The following is a 19,670-nucleotide window of genomic DNA, read 5'->3' on the forward strand; positions in this document are numbered from 1 at the left end:
AAGCACAGAGCACAAACAGGGACACTGTCCAGCAATCCTACTCCAGTTCCATCATTAGTTTGCTTTCCCTGTTTGCTTTCCCACTCTTGGAGCTGAGTACTCCACACATTCCCCTCAATCCCTCAACTCCTTCTGTAGAATATAATTGCCCCACCTCGTACTACCCTGAAATAATCGGATTCCTTCACAGTCCTACCCACTACCTGCCCCTGTGCCATTTTCTTAGCCTTCTTCTCCTGTTCAGTGGATAAGGCAAATAGCTTCATTTATATAAACTCTGAATTCCTTCTCATTCCAACCAATGTCACACTAATCTCTTCCTGACAAATTATGTTCCAGCCACAGTGGCCTCTTTTCTGTTCCAGTCTAAGCCCTTTCTATGTCCAGGTAGCCTTTTCACTTGCTGTTCCCTCTGTTTTTCCAGCAGGCTGAGTTCCTCAGGCAAACCTTTTCTGAGCAATCTCTATAAAAATGGTCTCCCACAATTATCTTGTATCACCACAGCTTGTTTATAGTACTTCTCACAACTTGATATTTATTTTCCTTGCTGGTTTCTTGTTTACGGTCTTATCCACTAGGTAGGTGTCCAAAATTGGAAGTCACAATTAATTCTTCCTTCTTCTCTCTTTACCCCAATATCTACTTTTCCTCCAGCATTTGTCTTTGTTTAATCATCTGGCCAGTTGTCAAAACTAGAAATTGGAAACTATCCTAAATCTTTCTCTCTCTCTCTCCTCCAACCCACCAAGCCATTAACAGTAGAGTCTATCATCGAAATATTTCTTGAACCTACACATTCCCTCCTCCCTTTACATTCCCAATATGTTTCAGTTTTAATTATGGATTGCTTAAATTACTATAATAACTCCCTAACAGTTCTCTATCCTCAACTCTTCAAAGAGAACTTTCTAAAACATATACCTAATCCCCATTCTTTACTGCAGTCATCAATACAGTCTCATCTACTTTTTGTCTTTGAGAAATTTGCTTATTTCAATCTCTAGACCTTTCAACAAGAACTTCCTTTATGATTAGGTCATTCTTTACCTCTCCTGCCTCTCCTACAAACCCTTACTTGAATGTGTCCTTAGTGGTAGCTTTACTGGAATTACCTGCAGTTCTCTAATCTACTTCCAGGCTTCTGTATAAACTGTTGCTTCTATCTGGAAAGTCTCACCTTCTCCCCCTAGGTATCCATCAGGTATTTTTCTAGACTCAGCCTAAGTGTCACCTCCTTTAACTAATTTTGATTTTCAGATACTCATTGTCTGTGCTCCTATAACACCTTCCAAATATCTCTCTCATATAGTTGTCACACCTGTCATTATGTTCCTAACATCTTACACAGTGCTGGGTTCGTTGTGGGTATTCCATAAATGACGAATAAAGGACTTGACAACGGTGCACGTGCACACACACACTCAACGTCCTTGTCTTCTGATCTCCTTTTATTTCTATGTTCAACTATTTAATTGTAAGCTTTTTTTTTTTTTTTTGTAAATGTCACTTCCAATGCTTTTTGGAAGTGGAGAAAAAATGGTAATAACAAAAATCTGGTAAAACAAAAATCTGTCAGGTGGCTTTTTTCTGCCTATCTATACCTTCCATTGCAAAAGAGGGAGATTAAAATATGATAGCTTACCTTTCCTGCAATCCAGTTAAGACATTACAGGAATAAATCATTACAAATGTATGGAAACAGAATCATTCTGAAAAGAAAATCTGAGGTTTACTCAGCACCCACATTTGTCCTCCCCACTGCTAAGTTGTCTGTTTTCACATGCTGCATACAATGTAAACAGCTAAAAGTAAAGAAACTTTAATAGCATAACGCCCCCCCCCCCCAAAAAAAAAACTGGCCTCAGGTTTTGAAACTTTTGAAAGAAATTTTGAATAATTTTTAAGGAAATCTGCTTAGGAATTTCTGTCAGATGGCTATAAAAAAATCAGAACATACACACAGGCTAATAAAATTTAAATTCTCCCATCATTTCAAATAAATATATCTTGAATTATAAAATTTGTACAGTAATTTTTCAATTTGTGACCTTATGACATAAGAGAAGAAGATTGTTACATAATGCTTAACAATGTCTTTATAATTGCAAATAGAAATCTATGACCTTTTGGGGGTACCTGGGTGGCTCAGTCGGTTAAGCATCTGAATTAGCTCAGGTCATGATCTCATGGTTCATGGGTTCCAGTCCCACATTGGGCTCTGTGCTGACAGTGTGGAGATTGCTTGGGATCCTCTCTCTACCTCTATCTCTGTTCCTACCTCACTTGCACGCTCTCCCTCTCTCAAAATAAATACATAAACTTAGAAATAAAGGGAAATCTATGACCTTTTAATAGAAACTAAGGCACCACTTTAAATATACTGTGTCATTTTTCTTTTATGAGAAAAGAGCACAATAATTTACTGACCAAAGAGAAGCTAATTAAATAGAACTAGATACATAGTTCATCTTACTCAAATTTATTACAAAATGACAATAAAGAATGATCATAATTGATGGGAACTTCATATAAAATATTTCTTATTTTGGTAATAAAGCATCAAAACTTTCTATTTACTGAAATTACTAAGAGCATTTTTTTCCCTAAATCTAAGCAATGAAATCTGACATAGTTGACTTCTACATATGACGTTGCTAAAAGAAGGTTTGTTTTTGCTCTTGCTTATCAAAATGAATTGAAGATCTTTGAAACAGAAGCTCCCACCACATGTCTTTCCACTTAATAAACAATATCTATAGACACGCTTGGGGTCACAGAATCTCTCTCTCTCTCTCTCTCTCTTTTGGCATTTTTCATTGCTGGGAAATCTATTGCTGTCATCAAACTTTGAAAAATAAAGAGATTCATAAAAAAGGTGAACAGATTCCCATCCTTTTTGTCAATCCTCTTCTTCTGAGATAACTAGAATTTTAGAGCTGTAAGAAATCTGGACTGTATAATTAAAAATTTTTTGTTTGTGAGGACAAACTGAGAGAATGGCAGATCTTTAATCCAAATCCCTTAATTAACATGCAACCAAATCAAAGACATCTTTGGGAAAAATTCACTTCACCCATCATATGATAAAAAGGAATATAACAGAACAAAGTTCTTCATCTAATAGTCCACAGGCCAATGGAAAACTAGCAAACCATCAGTCAATTTACTTTTGGACACATATTAGAGAAAGCAACAATATTTTGTTTAATGGAAACAAGACAGGTATTGGGTCAGAGAAACCTAAATTGTATTTGGATCTGTTACTTATTTGTGACAAATGTTTCTGAGCCCCAATTATTCTCATTTGGAAAAAGGGGGTAAAATAATGACCTCTTAGGACTATTTTAAGAAGTAAATGATATACCATAAGCGAAACATCTGGCATGTTACAGGATTCCAATAACAGTTAACTGCTGGGAGTGCCTGGGTGGCTCAGTCTGTTAAGTCTCCGACTCTAGATTTCAGCTCAGGTTATGATCTCACAGTTTGTGAGTTTGAGCCCCACACTGGGCTCCATGCTAGCAGTGTGGAACCTGACTGCATCTCTCTCTCTCTCTCTCTCTCTCTCTCTCTCTCTCTCTCTCACTCCCTACCTCCCTCCACCCCCTCTGCCCCTCCCCAGCTTGCTCGCTCTCTCTCTCAAAGTAAATAAACAAACTTTTAAAAAAAGGTTGACTGCCGTATAGGATTTATGTAGGATTCAAATGAAAGTATTTTGCAAGGTTGTAGATAATATGGAATAGAGACAAAAGCACAAAATTTAGAGGCAAAAGGTCTGGGTCCACATCCCAACTTTGCTCCTAACTATCTGTTCATACCTGGCGAAGTCACTTATCATAATCTCAGTATCTCATACATAAAATGAAGATAAAAATGAAGATAACAATATCTGCCATACTTTGAAGATCGAATATGATGATCTTTGTGCAAGCATTTTCTAAGTATAAAGTACCATATATACATTACTGTTATTCTCAAGAAAACTAACTGCATTAAAAAGTAGCTTCTTCCTGGGGTGCCCGGGTGGTTCAGTTGGTAAGTGTCTGACTTCAGCTCAGGACATGATCTCATGGTTCATGAATTCAGGCCCCGTGTTGGGCTCTGTGCTGACAGCTCAGAGCCAGGAGCCTGCTTCGGATTCTGTGCCCGCCCCCTGTTCTGCACCTCCCCTCTCTGTCCCTCCCCCACTCGTGCTCTGTTTCGCTCTCAAAATGAAAAAACATTAAAAAAAATTTTTTTTTAAGTAGCTTCTTCCTACAAAGCTTAGAGAACTCTGCTTTTATAAAGTTAATATGACTTCCCAGGCACCACTGAAGAGTTCCTAGATTTTATCAACATTTATAAAACGTGTTTAGGTTATGCTAAACACATTTCCTTAAGACCAATGTTTCATACCATTTTCTAAACCAAATTTCAAGCAAACTAACTTAGATAGAGTGTTGCTTCTCCAAGATTTGGGGGTTGGGTTAGGGCTACAGATTCTGTAAACCAACATATAATTAATTAATGGGAAGGTTATTTGGCTTGAGACACTAATGAAGGGAAATCTGTTTTTTACTAACATCGTAAGTTACCAATATCTGCCAACAATGAAAATGCATACATTAATAAACATTAATACTGAAAATATCAGCTCACGGCCCAGCTGGAAGTTGCTGTAGACAAGCTGGTAACCACTGCCTTGGAGGTGTGGGAAGAGGAAACTTATAGGTGTGGAGTAACGAGGCCCCTCAGAGTAGGCGGCCACTCAGCAAGTCAGCAGCATGGATAGAAATGATCTTTTTGCCTCTTCCCAAAAAATCATACTGATGCAATAAATTTTTATAAACAAAAATATATAATAGGCACCTGTTTTTTTTCCAAATGTTTATACAAATTAATCTCTATGGCACTATTATGAGCCACTATCCTGACTACACACATGTGTAAAAAGATACAGAAGTTAACTAATTCCTTTATGATCATTCAGAAGAATCAGTAGCAAAGATTAAATATCATATATTACTGACTTTGTATCCTAACTGAGCCCTTGGGCTGAGAACCAAGTGCCTAAATAAGCACCAAGTTTCAAAGAGAAGTTATCATGTGGAAGATGCCACTAGTAATATTCATATTAGCAAATCATCTCACAAATGGCTAGAAACATGCTAAATCAAAGCTGCAAGCACGGGTGACAAATACATCTTTACCCTTCACGTTGCCAATACCAGTGACTCAGGTACTTCTAAATATTTTAACTTGGCTCGAGAATCATTAAATAGTACATTCAATGTAAGTACACGAGAATATAGTTCAACACAAATGTTCTTTCAACAGACAAGAAAAAGTAGGTTTCTGGTTACCTAGCACCATCATTATGAAGAACAGGGGTCTCCAACAAGTAGAACAAGATCTACTGGTATATAAATCTGGTTATCTATATCCAGCCAACCCTTCTTTCCAACTACCCCAGTGCTGACCACCACAGTCTATAGAGATACCCAACGGCAGAAAAGCAGCACACTTTCTACTGCTTATGTTTAAGACCAAAGGGTCAATGTTAGATCCTAATAATTCTAAGATTTCAATGATTCTAAGAGTTCAGAAGAATATTTATCTCAAAAATATGTATAAAAGTGGGAGAAAAGCTACTGAGGTACAAACTCAATGTTAAATATCAACAATTCCGACCCATCTTAGCAAATATATATTTAACTTTGAGCATTTCCATCCTTTCTTTCCACAATAAAATGGAGATGTAAGAATGTGCTAATTCTGGGGCACCTGGGTGGTTCAGTCGGTTAAGCATCTGACTTCGGCTCAAGTCATGATCTCACAGTTCATGAGCTCAAGCCCTGCGTTGGGCCCTGTGCTAACAGCTCAGAGCCTAGAGCCTGCTTTGGATTCTGTCTCCCTCTCTCTCTGCCCTTCCCCTGCTTGCACGCTGTCTCTCTTTGTCTCTCAAAAATGAAAAAATGTTAAAAACAAATAAATAAAACGAATGTGTTAATTCTGACTTGACTGCCAGAATTAAGACACTAGAATAAATACCTACAAAATCCTATAATCTCCCTTTGCTGCAGAGTTAGTGACTAGTAACTCTGAACACAGGCTCCACTATAACTTGCTATGTGGCTTTGGGCAAATCACTTAACCTCTCTGAGACTCAGTTTCCTCATCTGTAAACCAGATAATAAAATATATTCATTATTAGGAGGAGAATAATAATACCCTTAATACATAAGACTACACATAAAAACCAAAGAAGATAAAAAAAACCACGAGACACTGCTTTGAAGTAATGAGTAGTCTATAAATATGAGCAATTATTCTTACACTCAGTCTTTTAAATGGGATAGAAACCACTGTTTATAAGTTCGCCCGTTTAAAGGCTGATAACACACTTCCTGGGACTTCACTCTATCATTATAAGAAGAAAAAACACAGTTGGGAAGATAATAGAAGAACTAGATCTCCCTATCCTTTTACCATATGCTAGAATATTTATTCTATCATAGGATTTATACATCATACTTCTGGTAAAATGTAGCATTACACAGTGAACGAGAGTTTTGGAATCGATAGATTTTAATCCTGACATCATCTGCCATAAGCTGTGTGAACTTAAGCAAGGTATTTAATGTCTCTGACCCTGACCTAGGGTTTCCTCAACTGTAAAGTGTCAATAATCATAGTACTTACCTCATAGAGCTATTGTGGTGATTAAATCACATCGTATCTATATAGTGATAAGTCTGGTAACTGAAACATTACAGCTATCAAAAAAAGGCAAACACCCTGAACCCCTCCTAAAACCTGACAGTGTTTTCATTTTAAAAATTGATGATCTTAAAAAAAATATGCAGAAACACATGCTATAGGTGGTAGGCAATTTTAGAATAATAAAAATTCCAAAGCACCAAAAGAAACGTGCCTTTTCACAGAAGAGGAGACCTCCTAAAGCAGCTCTTGTCTGTACACAACTGTCTATTTATTTGGAGTCATTCAACAGAGACTCCAAGAAATGGACTTTGCTCACAATATCTCATGACTTTAAGTGGCATTATCACATCAGACTCTCAGGTCTAAAGGCTGATATGCAAGCTGTGTCGGGAGTGCAGACAGTTTTAGCAATCACTGCCAAACAATATACAGTGTTTTTTTCTACAGTGTTTCGCATGAGAGTATTGGTTGTTCCAAATGAATGCTAAGCTAGATGCTATGGAAGTCTTTATCCTTTAACAATGATGCCCATGACACTAGACTGATAACCATGACTATGATTCATTCACTCAACAAATATTTATTCAATGCTTACTGCATCCCAAGCACTGTACCATGCCCCAAGAATATAAGAGTATTTAATACAGTACTTGGGCAATTCTTCCCTCAGAGATCTGTCTAGAAGGGGGGGGGGGGGGAATGAACAATTAGAATGCTATAATGGAAAAACACAGGATGCAATGGAAACACACAGTAGTATGTCTAATAGAGGTAAGAGGAGAAAGGAAAGACAGCCAGTGAAAAATTTCTCAGAAAAAGTAACATTTTGGTGTTTTTTTGTTGTTATTTTTTGTGGGGGTTTTTGAGAGAGAGAGAGAGAGAGAGAGAGAGAGAGAGAGTGCATGCATGAGCTGGGGAGAGGGGCAGAGAGAGAGAGAGAGAGAGAGAGAGAGAATGTCAATGGGGCTCCATCCCAGGACACTGGGATCACAACCTGAGCCAAAATCAAGAGTTGGACACACAACCAACTGAGCCGCCTCGACACCCCATTAACATTTAAACAGAGGCTTAAATAAGAGCAAGACAGACTGAAGCATATTGAAGAAACTAAAAGAAGTTCTTTATAGCTGAAGCATTCAGACTGACACGGGTCATATGAGGCCTTTATAAGTCATGCTGAGTCAGGATGGGATATAGGAATTTGCATATATAATAAAAATCAATCACTTTAAAACAATCAATTGTATTTCTATAGATGAGCAAAAAAGTAGAAAATAAAATTTAAACATATTTACAATAGTATCATAAAACATCAGAAAGCTGAAATAAATTCAATGAATCATGGGAAATACCCATGTATTAACAATTAGTTTCTTTCATACAATAGCCAAATTATGGAAAGAGCCTAAATGTCCATAAACCGATGAATGGATAAAGAAATTGTGGTTTATATACACAATGGAATACTACGTGGCAATGAGAAAGAATGAAATATGGTCTTCTGTAGCAACGTGGATGGAACTGGAGAGTGTTATGCTAAGTGAAATAAGTCAGGCAGAGAAAGACAGATACCATATGTTTTCACTCCTATGTGGATCCTGAGAAACTTAACAGAAGACCACGGGGGAGGGGAAGGGGGAAAAAAAAGAAAGAGAGGGAGGGAGCCAAAGCATAAGAGACTCTTCAAAACTGAGAACAAACTGAGGGCTGATGGGGGTTGGGAGGGAGGGGAGGGTGAGTGAGGGGTATTGAGGAGGGCTCTTGTTGGGATGAGCACTGGGTGTTGTATGGAAACCAATTTGACAATAAATTTCATATTAAAAAAACAAAACAAAACAAAACAAAACAATTAGTTAATTTCAATGTTTTGTAAAGACCTAATAAACAAAGGCATACACCATTCTCTTGGGTTGGAAGATGCAATATTCTAAAGATGTCTAAAGATCACCAATTATATTGATAAACATATTAAATGTAGTCCCAATCAAAATAGTAGCTAGATTTCCTTTTCTGTGCAGAAATTCATAAGGCAATGCAAAAGAACAAGATTAAGCCTGTTTTTTGGTCATGTTAATGGCCACAGACTCTATTTATATGAAATATCCAGAATAGGCCCATCCATCCATAAAGACAAAAAAGTAAATTTCCATCCTTGCCAAGATGAAGAAAGGTGATCTGGAAAAAGAACAACTAAGTGGAAGAACTTTAACAGATAATAAGACCACTTATAACATGAGAGACATTAAAACAGTGAGATAATGGCAAAAAAAACAGACAAATCAATGGAACAGAGGGTCCTGCAACAGGCATGTGAGCACATGGCCACCAATTCACGGCAAAAGTGAACCTTCAGTGCAAGGGAGACAGGTTTTTAATACATGGTACTGGGTCAATGGACTATCTGTATGAAAAAAATAAGTCTTGACTCCTATCTAACATCATATACAAAAAATCAAATCCTGATGAATTACATATATAAATGTAAAAAGTAAAATAGTAAAGTGTTTACAAAATACAGAATAACACCTTTATGATGTTAAAATAGGAAAATATTTCCTAAACTGGACACAAAAAGTCTTAAATCTAAAAGGAAAGACTGATAAAATGGAACTTCTGTTCATGTAAGGTATCACTGAGGAATGAACTAGCAAGCCACAGAATGGGAGAATATAGTTTTAATGAGCATTTCAAACAAAGAATCCATATCTATAATATATAAGAATTTCTGTCTTTAAAAAAGAAAAAAAAAAAAAAGGCAGTGGGGAGAGGGGAAGACTTCAACAGGTATTTCACAAAGGAGTTTATCCCAGACAGCAGAAACATGAAATAGTATTCAACCTCATTAGTTTTCAGAGAAATCAAAATTAAGACTGCAAGAAGACAGTCCAGAAAAGCTAAAATGCAAAAGCCAGAAAGTACCAGGTGCTGACAAGGATATAGGACAAGAGATCTGATACACTGCTGGGTAGAGAAGAGGTAAACTGGATGCAAGTGCTTTGGAAAACTTTTGGACACAATCTACTAAAGCTGAAGATATGCATACCTTGTGACTATGCAATTCTGCACCTAAGTTTATATCCAACAGAAAGGCACAAACAAATCTTCATAAAGAAGCATGTACTAGAAAGTTCATGGAAGCTTTATCTAATAGCTCCAAACTAGAAATTACCAAAAACCAGAATAAATACATACTTCTATTCACACAATGGAATACTATCGGCAGTAAGAATGAACTAACACTACATTACACGCAGGTTAGGATGGAACTTACAAACAAAATGTTGAACAGAAGCCAACACATAGAATGTACATATTACAGGATTCTACTTGCATAAAGCTCAAAATGAGGCAAAACTCATTTTGGTGTAATAAGTCAAGGTAGTGGTCAGACTGGCTAGAGATGTCCTGAATGGAAGGGAACATGAGGAGGCTCCTAAGATTCTGGGGTCCGTGTAATGCTCTGCTTCTCTGTGGAGATGCTGCTTATGTAAGTGTGTTCATTTTGAAATTTTGAAATATAGTGTGTGTGTGTGTGTGTGTGTGTGTGTGTGTGTGTGTGTATTTGTACCCTTTTCTGTATGTAGCAACTTCAAAATACTTCCAAAAAATGTTTAAAATTATATCAGCATATTTGTACCAAGATGACTATCTGAGCCTATGGAAAGAAGAAAAGACAGCTACTGAACATGGGGGGCTGGCTGTTTGTATGGTATTTTTACTCACCTTTGTCCTGTAATGCAATTTGTTGCTTATGCAGTAATGCCACCTCCCGTCCCAAAGCTTTCTTCTGTCTTTCCAGTTCATTTCGAAGCACCAAAATTTTTAATTGCAAGCACTCACTTTGTTTTCTCTAAACAATTGAAAAGCACAGGTAAATTTATGAATATAAAACTCATAACTATGAATCATTATACATTCACAGTGTTTCAAAATGAATAATGGTTCAAAGCACTTCAATATTCACCTAATTTACAGATCTCTCGAGTAGCTTAATTATCAGCACCTGCCATTTTAATGGAAAGAATATAAAGAATAAACCTTAAGTCTGGGGACAGTTCTTTCTAAGAACCCAAAAAACACTACAAAATTTCTCAGGTCTTTTTCCTGAAATCACAATACAATTAAGACAAAAATTATTTTTTTAGAGACAGAGTTCTCAAAAACTTAAACACAGATATGCCAGGACCCAGCAATTCTACTCCTATGTATATACCCAAGAGAATTGAAAACATGTCCATACAAAAACCTGAATATGAATTTTCACAGAATTATTTATAATAGCCAAACCGTAGGATCAATCCAAGTGTCCGTCATCTGATGAACAGAAACATAAAATGTGGGTCTATCCTGTACAACGGAATATTATCTGGCAATAAAAGAAATGAAGTACTGATGAATGCTACAACACGGATGAACCTTGAAAACATTACGCTAACTGAAAGAAGCCAGTTTAAAAAGGCCACCGACCCCATTTATATGAAATGTCCATATTGGGCAAATCCATAGAAATAAAAAGTAGATTTCCATCCCTGCCAAGCTGAACCGAGGTGCTCTGATATCCCAGATTTCAGAGAAAGCCAAGTAAGGACCTAGGGCTTCTGACCCTTTCAGGCAGTAACCAACCAATCCCCCTATAGTCTCAGTGGATACCACAGGGGGAGCCTGGACTTAGGGCAATAATGAGATAATCCTCTCCCTCCCTGCTGCATTGTATCAGAGGAGGCTTACTGGAGACTGAGAAATCTCCTTACCACACAGTGCTAAGGAGGCCACCCTATCCAGCATATCAGCGGAGGCTACGTGGGGAACAATATCAAGGCACTCCTACACCTCCCAGCTAGGGCAGTAGTTGTGGAGGTCTGGTGGAGAGCTGGAACTCCCTTTCCTGGCCAAAAGTAAGGATGCCCCTTCCCCTGTAGTCCTGTCACTTAGATGTCAATGGAAGCTGCTTGAGGAACCTGGACTTTTATACCCACCTGGCAGTAATGAGACAGCATCTCTCCCTTCCCTACCAGAGAAACAGGTGTCAGAAAAAGCCAGATAAAACAGATTTATGTAAGATCCAGAGACTCATAACATAATACTCGAAATGTACAAGATTTAATAAAAAATCACTCATCATACCAAGAACCAGAAAGATGCCAAAGTAAATGAAAAAGGATAATTAATAGATGCCAGTACTGAGATGACAGACATGTTACAATTACCTGACAAAGATTTGAATGGCTATCATAAAAATGCTTCAGTAACAATTAAGGACATCTCTGAAACAAAGGAAAACATGGAACATCTTGGCAAAGAAACAGAAAGTTTCAGTCAAGAAACTGAAGATATAAAGAGGAATCAAATGGAAATTAAAGCTGAAAATATCAGTGGAATAAAAAACTTCACAAATGAGCTCAACAGCAAAATGTAGGAAACAGAGAGAAGCATCTTTAAGCTGAAAAATAGAACAACAGAAACTACTCAGTTTAAACAAGAGAGAGAAAATAGACTGTAAAAAAAAATGAACAGAGTCTCAAGGGATCTGTGGAGCTATATCAAAAGATCTAACACTATTATCATCAAGTACAGGGAGGAAAGGAGAAAGAGAGAAGTGAAAAAGTACTCATAGAAATAATCACGAAATCTTCCCAAATTAGGCAGAGGAAATACATCTATAGATTAAAGAAGCTAGTGAACCCCAAGAGAATAAATTAAATGAAGAAGCTGACTTCAGCTCAGGTCATGATCTCGTGGTTCACGAGTTTGAGCCCTGCGTCAGGCTCTGTGCTGACAGCTCAGAGCCTGGGGCCTGCTTCAGATTGTGTCTCCCTCTCTCTCTGCCCCTCCTCTGCTCACTCGCGCACACTCTCTCTCCCCCTCTCAAAAATAAATAAACATTAAAAAAATTTTTTTAAATGGGCAAAAGATCTGAACTGTCACCTCACTGAAGAAGATATAAAGATGGCAAATAAGTATATGAAAAGATGCTCAACATCGTATGTTATCAGGGAACTGCAGATTAAAACAATGAGATACCACTATATGTTTACTAGAATAATAAGTATCCAAAACACTGACAATACGAATGCTGGCAAGGATGTGGACCCACAGGAACTGTTGTTCATTGTTGGTGGAAATGCAAAATGGTCGTTATAGCCACTTTAAAAGATGGTCTGGCAGTTTCTTACAAAACTAAACACAGGATTACTATATGACCCAGCAATCATGCTTCTGGATATTTACCCAGATGACTTGAAAACTTACGTCCCCGCAAAAATCTACACATGAATGTCTATAGCACCTTTCTTCATAATTGCCCAAACTTCCAGATGAACTTCAATAGGTCAACAGTTAAACTGTGGTATATCCATACAATGGAGTATTACTCAGCAATAAAAAGAAATAAGCTATCAAGCTATGAAAAGTCATGGAGGAACCTTAAATGCATGTTGCTAAGTAAAAGCAGCCAATCAGAAAAAGCTACATACTGTATGATTCCAACTATATGACATTCCTGGAAAAGGCAAAACTATGGAGACAGTAAAAAGATCAGTAGTTGCCAGGGGTTCCTGAGGGAGGGGGAAAAGGATGAACAGGTAGAGCCCAGGGGATTTTTAAGTAGTGAAATTACACTGCATGATATGTAATGGTGGATACATGACATTGTGCATTTGCCAAACCCAGACAACTGTACAACATAGAGTAAACCTATGGTAAACTACGGACTTAAGTTAATAATATTGTATTGTACTAACATTAATATTGTGTTCACATTGATTCAACAATTGTACATGAGATGTTAAGAACAAAAAAAGCTGGAAGAAGAAGGAAATAATTTCTGTACAATTTTTCTATAAACCTAAAACTACTCTAAAAAATAAAGCTTATTTTTAAAAAAGTGATAGAACTATACCTCAAAAAAGCCAATTTTACTGAATGTTCATTTAATAAAACACATCCCAGACACATTCTACCAAAGATACAACTAAGTTTGCTAAATAGGTAAGTCTGTGAACTTATCTTTCTATTAAAATAGTTCCTACTTAAACCTATGAAACCACACTCTAAACTTTACTCAGCCTCCCTTTTAATCCAAATACCTTTGGAAGCCAGAATTTGCCTCCAGATAAAATCTGAAATCCTGCCCCCACAATGAACATACATGTACTTGCACATTTGTATTCACACACAATTACTGTGCTATGAATGTATGTGCCCTTCTCTCCTGCTCTTTTTTTTAATTAAAAAAATTTTTTTAAGTTTATTTATGAGAGAGAGGGACAGCGTGAGCGGGGGAGGGGCAGAGAGAGAGGGAGACACCAAATCCAAAGCAGGCTCCAGGCTCTGAGTTGTCAACAGAGAGCCTGACTCAGGGCTTGAACTCACAAACCAAGAGATCGTGACCTGAGCCGAAGTGGGACACTGAACCGACTAAGCCACCCAGGTGCCCCTCTCCTGCTCTTTATCAACAGTGTCAATAATATGCTTCTCATGATTTTCCATAAAATCTTAACCCAATAGTAATATTTGGCTGTACCTAGTAAATTCTTATCTCCTTCCTAAGATATGTACTAATTAAAATTGTAATGAGATAAAAAAAAAACTATTCATTAAATAAACCGAATAGCTTTACCAAGCTGGTAGAAAACTTTAAAAGGTAAAGTCAGCATCTCTATTTGATTCAAAGATAATGAAGAAGCAAGGGCACTCAGTGAGATGAGTAATGGTATCGCCTTGTTGAAGCAATGGGCATGGAAAATGATCTGGCAGTTGCGTGTAAAGTACTTTACGGCTATCGTTTCTCACCCAAAATGCTTTCTTCCTCATCTCTGAAACATTGATTCTAAACAGATGGCATGATCATCTGTTAAAGACATTCAAGCCAAGAAAACAAGCAGAACAGCTTATTTCCAATCATCATTATTATATTTGACTGGAAAACTCTATGAAATATGAAACATTCCTAAGCAATTTTTCTTGAACAAAGCAAACATTTATGAAGGGCATACTATGTGCTCCTAAATGAATGAGAAATGGTGTCTGCTTTCTAAGAGTTTGGGTCTAATGGAGATAAAAGCCATTTTGCCCTGTCAACCAAATGTAAAAACAAAGACCAAAGACAGTGTGGTTGTTTATCATTAAAGAAAAAGGAACCAAGAAACAATTTGGATTTTTTTAATAATTCAATAGTATGATCATGACAGGCTAGGGTGTTTTTATATCACTGAGAGAAAAAATACATAAATTCTTAGGAAACAGTCCTTTTTTTACAAAGAAGTTAAGTGTTCAATTTTTGTAACTTGCATTTTCCACAAAATATGTAAACCGAATTCTACCTGGGCAGAGGAAAAAAGAAACAACAGAAAAAAAGTGAAGCAACTTTTTATAGAACACAGATATGCCTACACAGAGGGTTAATCTGCTCTATTCCAGGGTACACACTCAAATAGGGAATATTTTCTAGAATCAAAGCACCAAGGGTACAAGTTAATCTAAATACTAAACTAATACAGGAAGGCATGTTTACAGTGTGTTTGTGTTATGGTCCATGTGCAGAAACTGGCCCATTTACAGAACTGTATCAAGTCATTCAATACCAGGATGGTTGGCTCTAATTTCTGACGAGAAGAGTAAACAAACCTGACCAAGTGGGATCTGGTTCTGCTTCTTTTCTAACTCATCTAACACAAGTGCTCAAAGACCCTAATGTTCTATAAGTATCTGCTAATGGGTTTCTGTGTTCTATTTATCTGTTTACTCCTAGTTAATGTCACATGTGCATCTCCAATGGGTAAGTATTCATTGGATCTTAGTGTTTTTATACAACATGTATCTGATCTGAAAATCACAGGTAGATTCCTCTATTTGCAAGCACACACATTCCTATTTACAAAGACAATGACAGGCAATGTTAAAAGATTCATTTCAGAATGACAGACTAATTTGTAAATGACATACTAAAGGAAACAATTTTCTTTAGATCACATTGGAGCTAAAAAGCCTGAGGCGAAATGTTCTCAAAGCATTGTCCAGGAAACCACGAGAGTTTCTGAGACCATTTCAGAGTCTGTGAGATCAAAAATATTTTCATAATACTACTAAGCTGTTATCTCCCTTTTTCATTCTCATTTTCTCATAACTGTACGGTGGAGCTTTCCAGAGTCTCTAAGATTTGTGGTATCCTCACAGCCTGATTGCCGAAATAAATGTGAGAATCCATCTGTCTTTTATTAACCTAGGCATCACCAACAGGTACACACTAAGTTCTCTGAGGTCTTGATAATTTTTAAGAGTATAAAGAAGTCTTGAGACTAAAAAGTTTGAGCATGGTAGATGAGGGCACACTCATCTATATTAGTTTTCCCACAAAACCTGGAAATAATTAACAATCTGGAAAAAAAAAGTTTTAGAACTATGGCAGTTGTGCTATGGGAACAAATTTACTTTTAAATGTCATTTCTAGGTTGTTTCTATTGCACTTACAGCTACTCAACCACCAAAAAAGGGAAAAAATTTCCTTAGAAAATACTTAATCCAGGGGCACTTGGGTGGCTCAGTTGGTTAAGCGCTGACTTCAGCTCAGATCATGATTTCATGGTTCATGTGTTCAAGCCCCAGATTGGGCTGTCTTCAGCGCAGAGCCTGCTTCAGATCCTCTGTCCACCCTTCTCTCCCTGCTCCTCCCCTTCTCATGCACGTGCATGCACACTCTCTCTCCCCCAAAATTAAATAAACTTTAAATAAATAAATAAACATTAACAAAAAGGAAAATAATCCAATTTATTAACTTCATAGACACAGTGGCAATATCAGACCTAGAACCCAGATCCAGCTAGGAAGATAAAGCAAAAGATATATAATAATAAAACATATACAAGTTCTACTTCTGCTGTTAAGAGAATGAGCACCTAAGAAACTGGTCCTCTGATTAAATAATAGCTACAGGCTCCAGATAAAATACAAAAAGCTGCTACATGAGAATTCTGGAGATTGATCAGTGACAGGTAAATTTTGGAGAGATTCAGAGCCTGGTGCAAGCAACCAACATACAGAGTGAATTTCCCCTTTTCTGTAGCTTTGTCCTGAGGGTGACTGCAGTCAAACTCCAATGAAAGACAACTATCTTTCTAGCCAGAAGAGCCAGGGGAAAGAGATCAGGCAATCAGAATGGAGGAAGCAAGAGAATGGGCACCCCAGATTCTGTTTAAATTCAACCTGAACCTCTGAATCACAAACAACATATGCATGAGGCAAAACAGAAAGCAGCTAGCTGTGAGTAAGGGTAAAAATACTGAACTAAATGAAATCTGAGCCAATGTCCACCGCAAGCATGACAGCTTGAACCTAACCAAGTAACTACCTGCTAAAATAACATTGTGGGGTGCCTCGGTGGCTCAGTTAGTTAAGCTTCTGACTTCAGCTCAGGTCATGATCTTGCAGTTCGTGAGTTCAAGCCCCATGTCGGGCTACGGTACTGACAGCTCGGAGCCTGGAGCCTGCTTCAGACTCTGTGTCTCCCTCTCTCTCTGCCCCTCCCTCACTCATGGTCTGTCTCTGTCTCAAAAATAAAAAAATGTTTAAAAAAATTTTTTTTTAAATAAAAAATCGATATTCTTCAGAAGAAAGTAACAAAATCCAGAGAATCCACAAAATTATATTCACATTGTCCAGGATAATATGTAGTATTACCCCATATATGAACAGCCAGGAAAATAGGACTCACTCTCCAGGGAAAAGACAACCCACATATGGCAACCCTGAGATGACCCAGATGTTAGAATTATCATACAAAGACTTTAAAGCCACTATTAAAAATACGCTGAGTGAGAAAAAGTAAAATATCCTTACAATGAATCAACAGATATGAAATCTCAGCCAAGTACTACAAAAGGAAAATACTCTCACAATGAATAAAAAGATATAAAATCTCAGCAGAGCACTAGAAAATATTAAAAATATTAAAAGCAAGGACTTCTGCTTCTAGCCAAGATGGAATAGGAAAAATAAATAGTGCTCAACTAATTTTACCAGGCTACCATAATCCTAATACCAATCTGATAAAGTAATTTAAAACATTGTGCTCCAGTATCCCTAATAAATATAGCAAAAAAAACCCTTAAATTATTTCCAGATCAAATCTATCAAGACACAAAAAAAGAGTATATACTGTAACCAATTCAGAATTATTCCAGAAATGTAATGTTAAACATCTGAAATTAAAGTATGCAGAATTAAGGGGAAAAATCACACGGTCATTTCAATAGATGCAGAAAAAGCATCTGACAATATTCAACATCCATTCATGATAAAAACTCTCAGAAACTGGGAGTAGGAGGGAACTTCCTAACACCAATAAAGGGCATTACTACCATTATGTTTAATTAAGAAAGGATGACTCATTTCCCCCTACGATCGGGAACAAGGATTTCCCCTTGCATCACCTTTATTCAATATTGTACTGTACATTCTAGCTATTGAAATAAGTCACAAAAAATAAATAATAAAAAGCACATAAAGCAGTCCAAGTTTGCAGGTATGAGTGTTTACATAGAAAATCCCAATAAATACACAAAATAACTATAAGAACTAAAAAATTAGTATAACAAGGCTATAAGATACTAGGTTAATAAATTAAAAGGAACTATATTTTTTATACTAGCAACAAACAGATGAGAAACAAAAATTCAAAAACAATTCCATTTGCAAGAATGCACCCCCAAAACTCCCATAAAATACGTAGGAACAGCTCTAACAAAAGATGTCCAAAATCTCTCAAGATATTGAAAGAATTAAAGAAAAATCTAAATGAAAGAAATATATGCCCTGTTCATGGAGTGGAGAACCTGTTGTTGCTAAGATGGCAATTCTCCACAAATTGATCTACAAATCTTTATCAAAATTGCAACAGGACCTTTTTTTTTTTTTTTTTTTTTTTGTAGAAATGGACAAATTGATCCTTGAATCACTTGGAAATACAAAGAACCTAGAAAACCCACAGGAATTTTGATAACAAGAACAAAGTTGGAGGACTTACCACATATGGTTTTAAAACAAGGGATCTATAATAGTAGAATTTGATATTGGTGAAAGGTAGACATATAGATCAGTGGAGCAAACAGAAAATCCAGAAATAGATGAACACATATTTAGTCAATTGACTTTAGAAAGACATTTCAAAACAATTAAATTAGTAAAGAAAAGATTCTTCAACAAATGATGGTAAATCAGCTGCATATTCATATAGAAAAAAATTACCGCACTTATTAACTCATACAAAAAAACTAGTTTGAAATGGATCATAGGTCTAAATGTCAAGCCCAAAACTACAAAACTTCTAGGAAAAAAAAAAAAAAAAAAAAAACCACTAAAGAAATTTATACGATTTTAGGTTAGTCCAAGATTCCCTATAAAGAAAACAAAAAGCCCTACCGATAAAATAACATTAAAAAACACACTGTATTTCACTAAACTTATAAATTTTTGCTCTTTAGAAAGCATCATTAAGAACATGAAAAGGCAAGCCACAGAATGTAAGAAAATATTCCCAACATGCATATCAAAAAAAGGACTTGTATCCAAAAAAAAGAAAAATACAAACACACATGCAAAAGTATACGTATACACACACTCTCTCCCCCGCCCTCTTCCTCCTTCTCTGTTCCCCTCTCCTCTCTCAAACCTTAACACAAGAAGACAGAAATCCCATTAAAAAATAAGGGGAAAAAACATGAAACTACTTTACATGTATACTAAGAGTGAAAAAATAAGGAAATAAATTACAGATAATAGGAGCTAGGTTTCTCACTGACAGAAATAAAGATACTACAAATAAACAAACTGAGGTAGAAGAATGAACTCTGTGCTGTTAGAGTTGAATGTATCAATATGAAGTCATGTTTGGTTTAATACACATACAGATACTTGTGTATACCAGCTCTGTCCTCTGCGAGGACCTAGAAGCAGTTACAACCCAGTAGCCACAA

General features: G+C 36.7%; 1 protein-coding gene across 1 annotated transcript in view; it reads right to left on the reverse strand.

The window, feature by feature from the left end:
* Positions 1-19,670, reverse strand: part of UVRAG (UV radiation resistance associated) — a 293,487-nt gene that overhangs the window by 139,521 nt on the left and 134,296 nt on the right. The window contains exon 8 of the mRNA XM_030333127.1: positions 10,426-10,552. Coding sequence (XP_030188987.1) covers positions 10,426-10,552 — 127 coding nt within the window. The remainder of the gene's footprint in view (positions 1-10,425; positions 10,553-19,670) is intronic.

Source organism: Lynx canadensis, chromosome D1 (assembly GCF_007474595.2).
Source record: "Lynx canadensis isolate LIC74 chromosome D1, mLynCan4.pri.v2, whole genome shotgun sequence".
NCBI classification, from domain to species: domain Eukaryota; kingdom Metazoa; phylum Chordata; class Mammalia; order Carnivora; family Felidae; genus Lynx; species Lynx canadensis.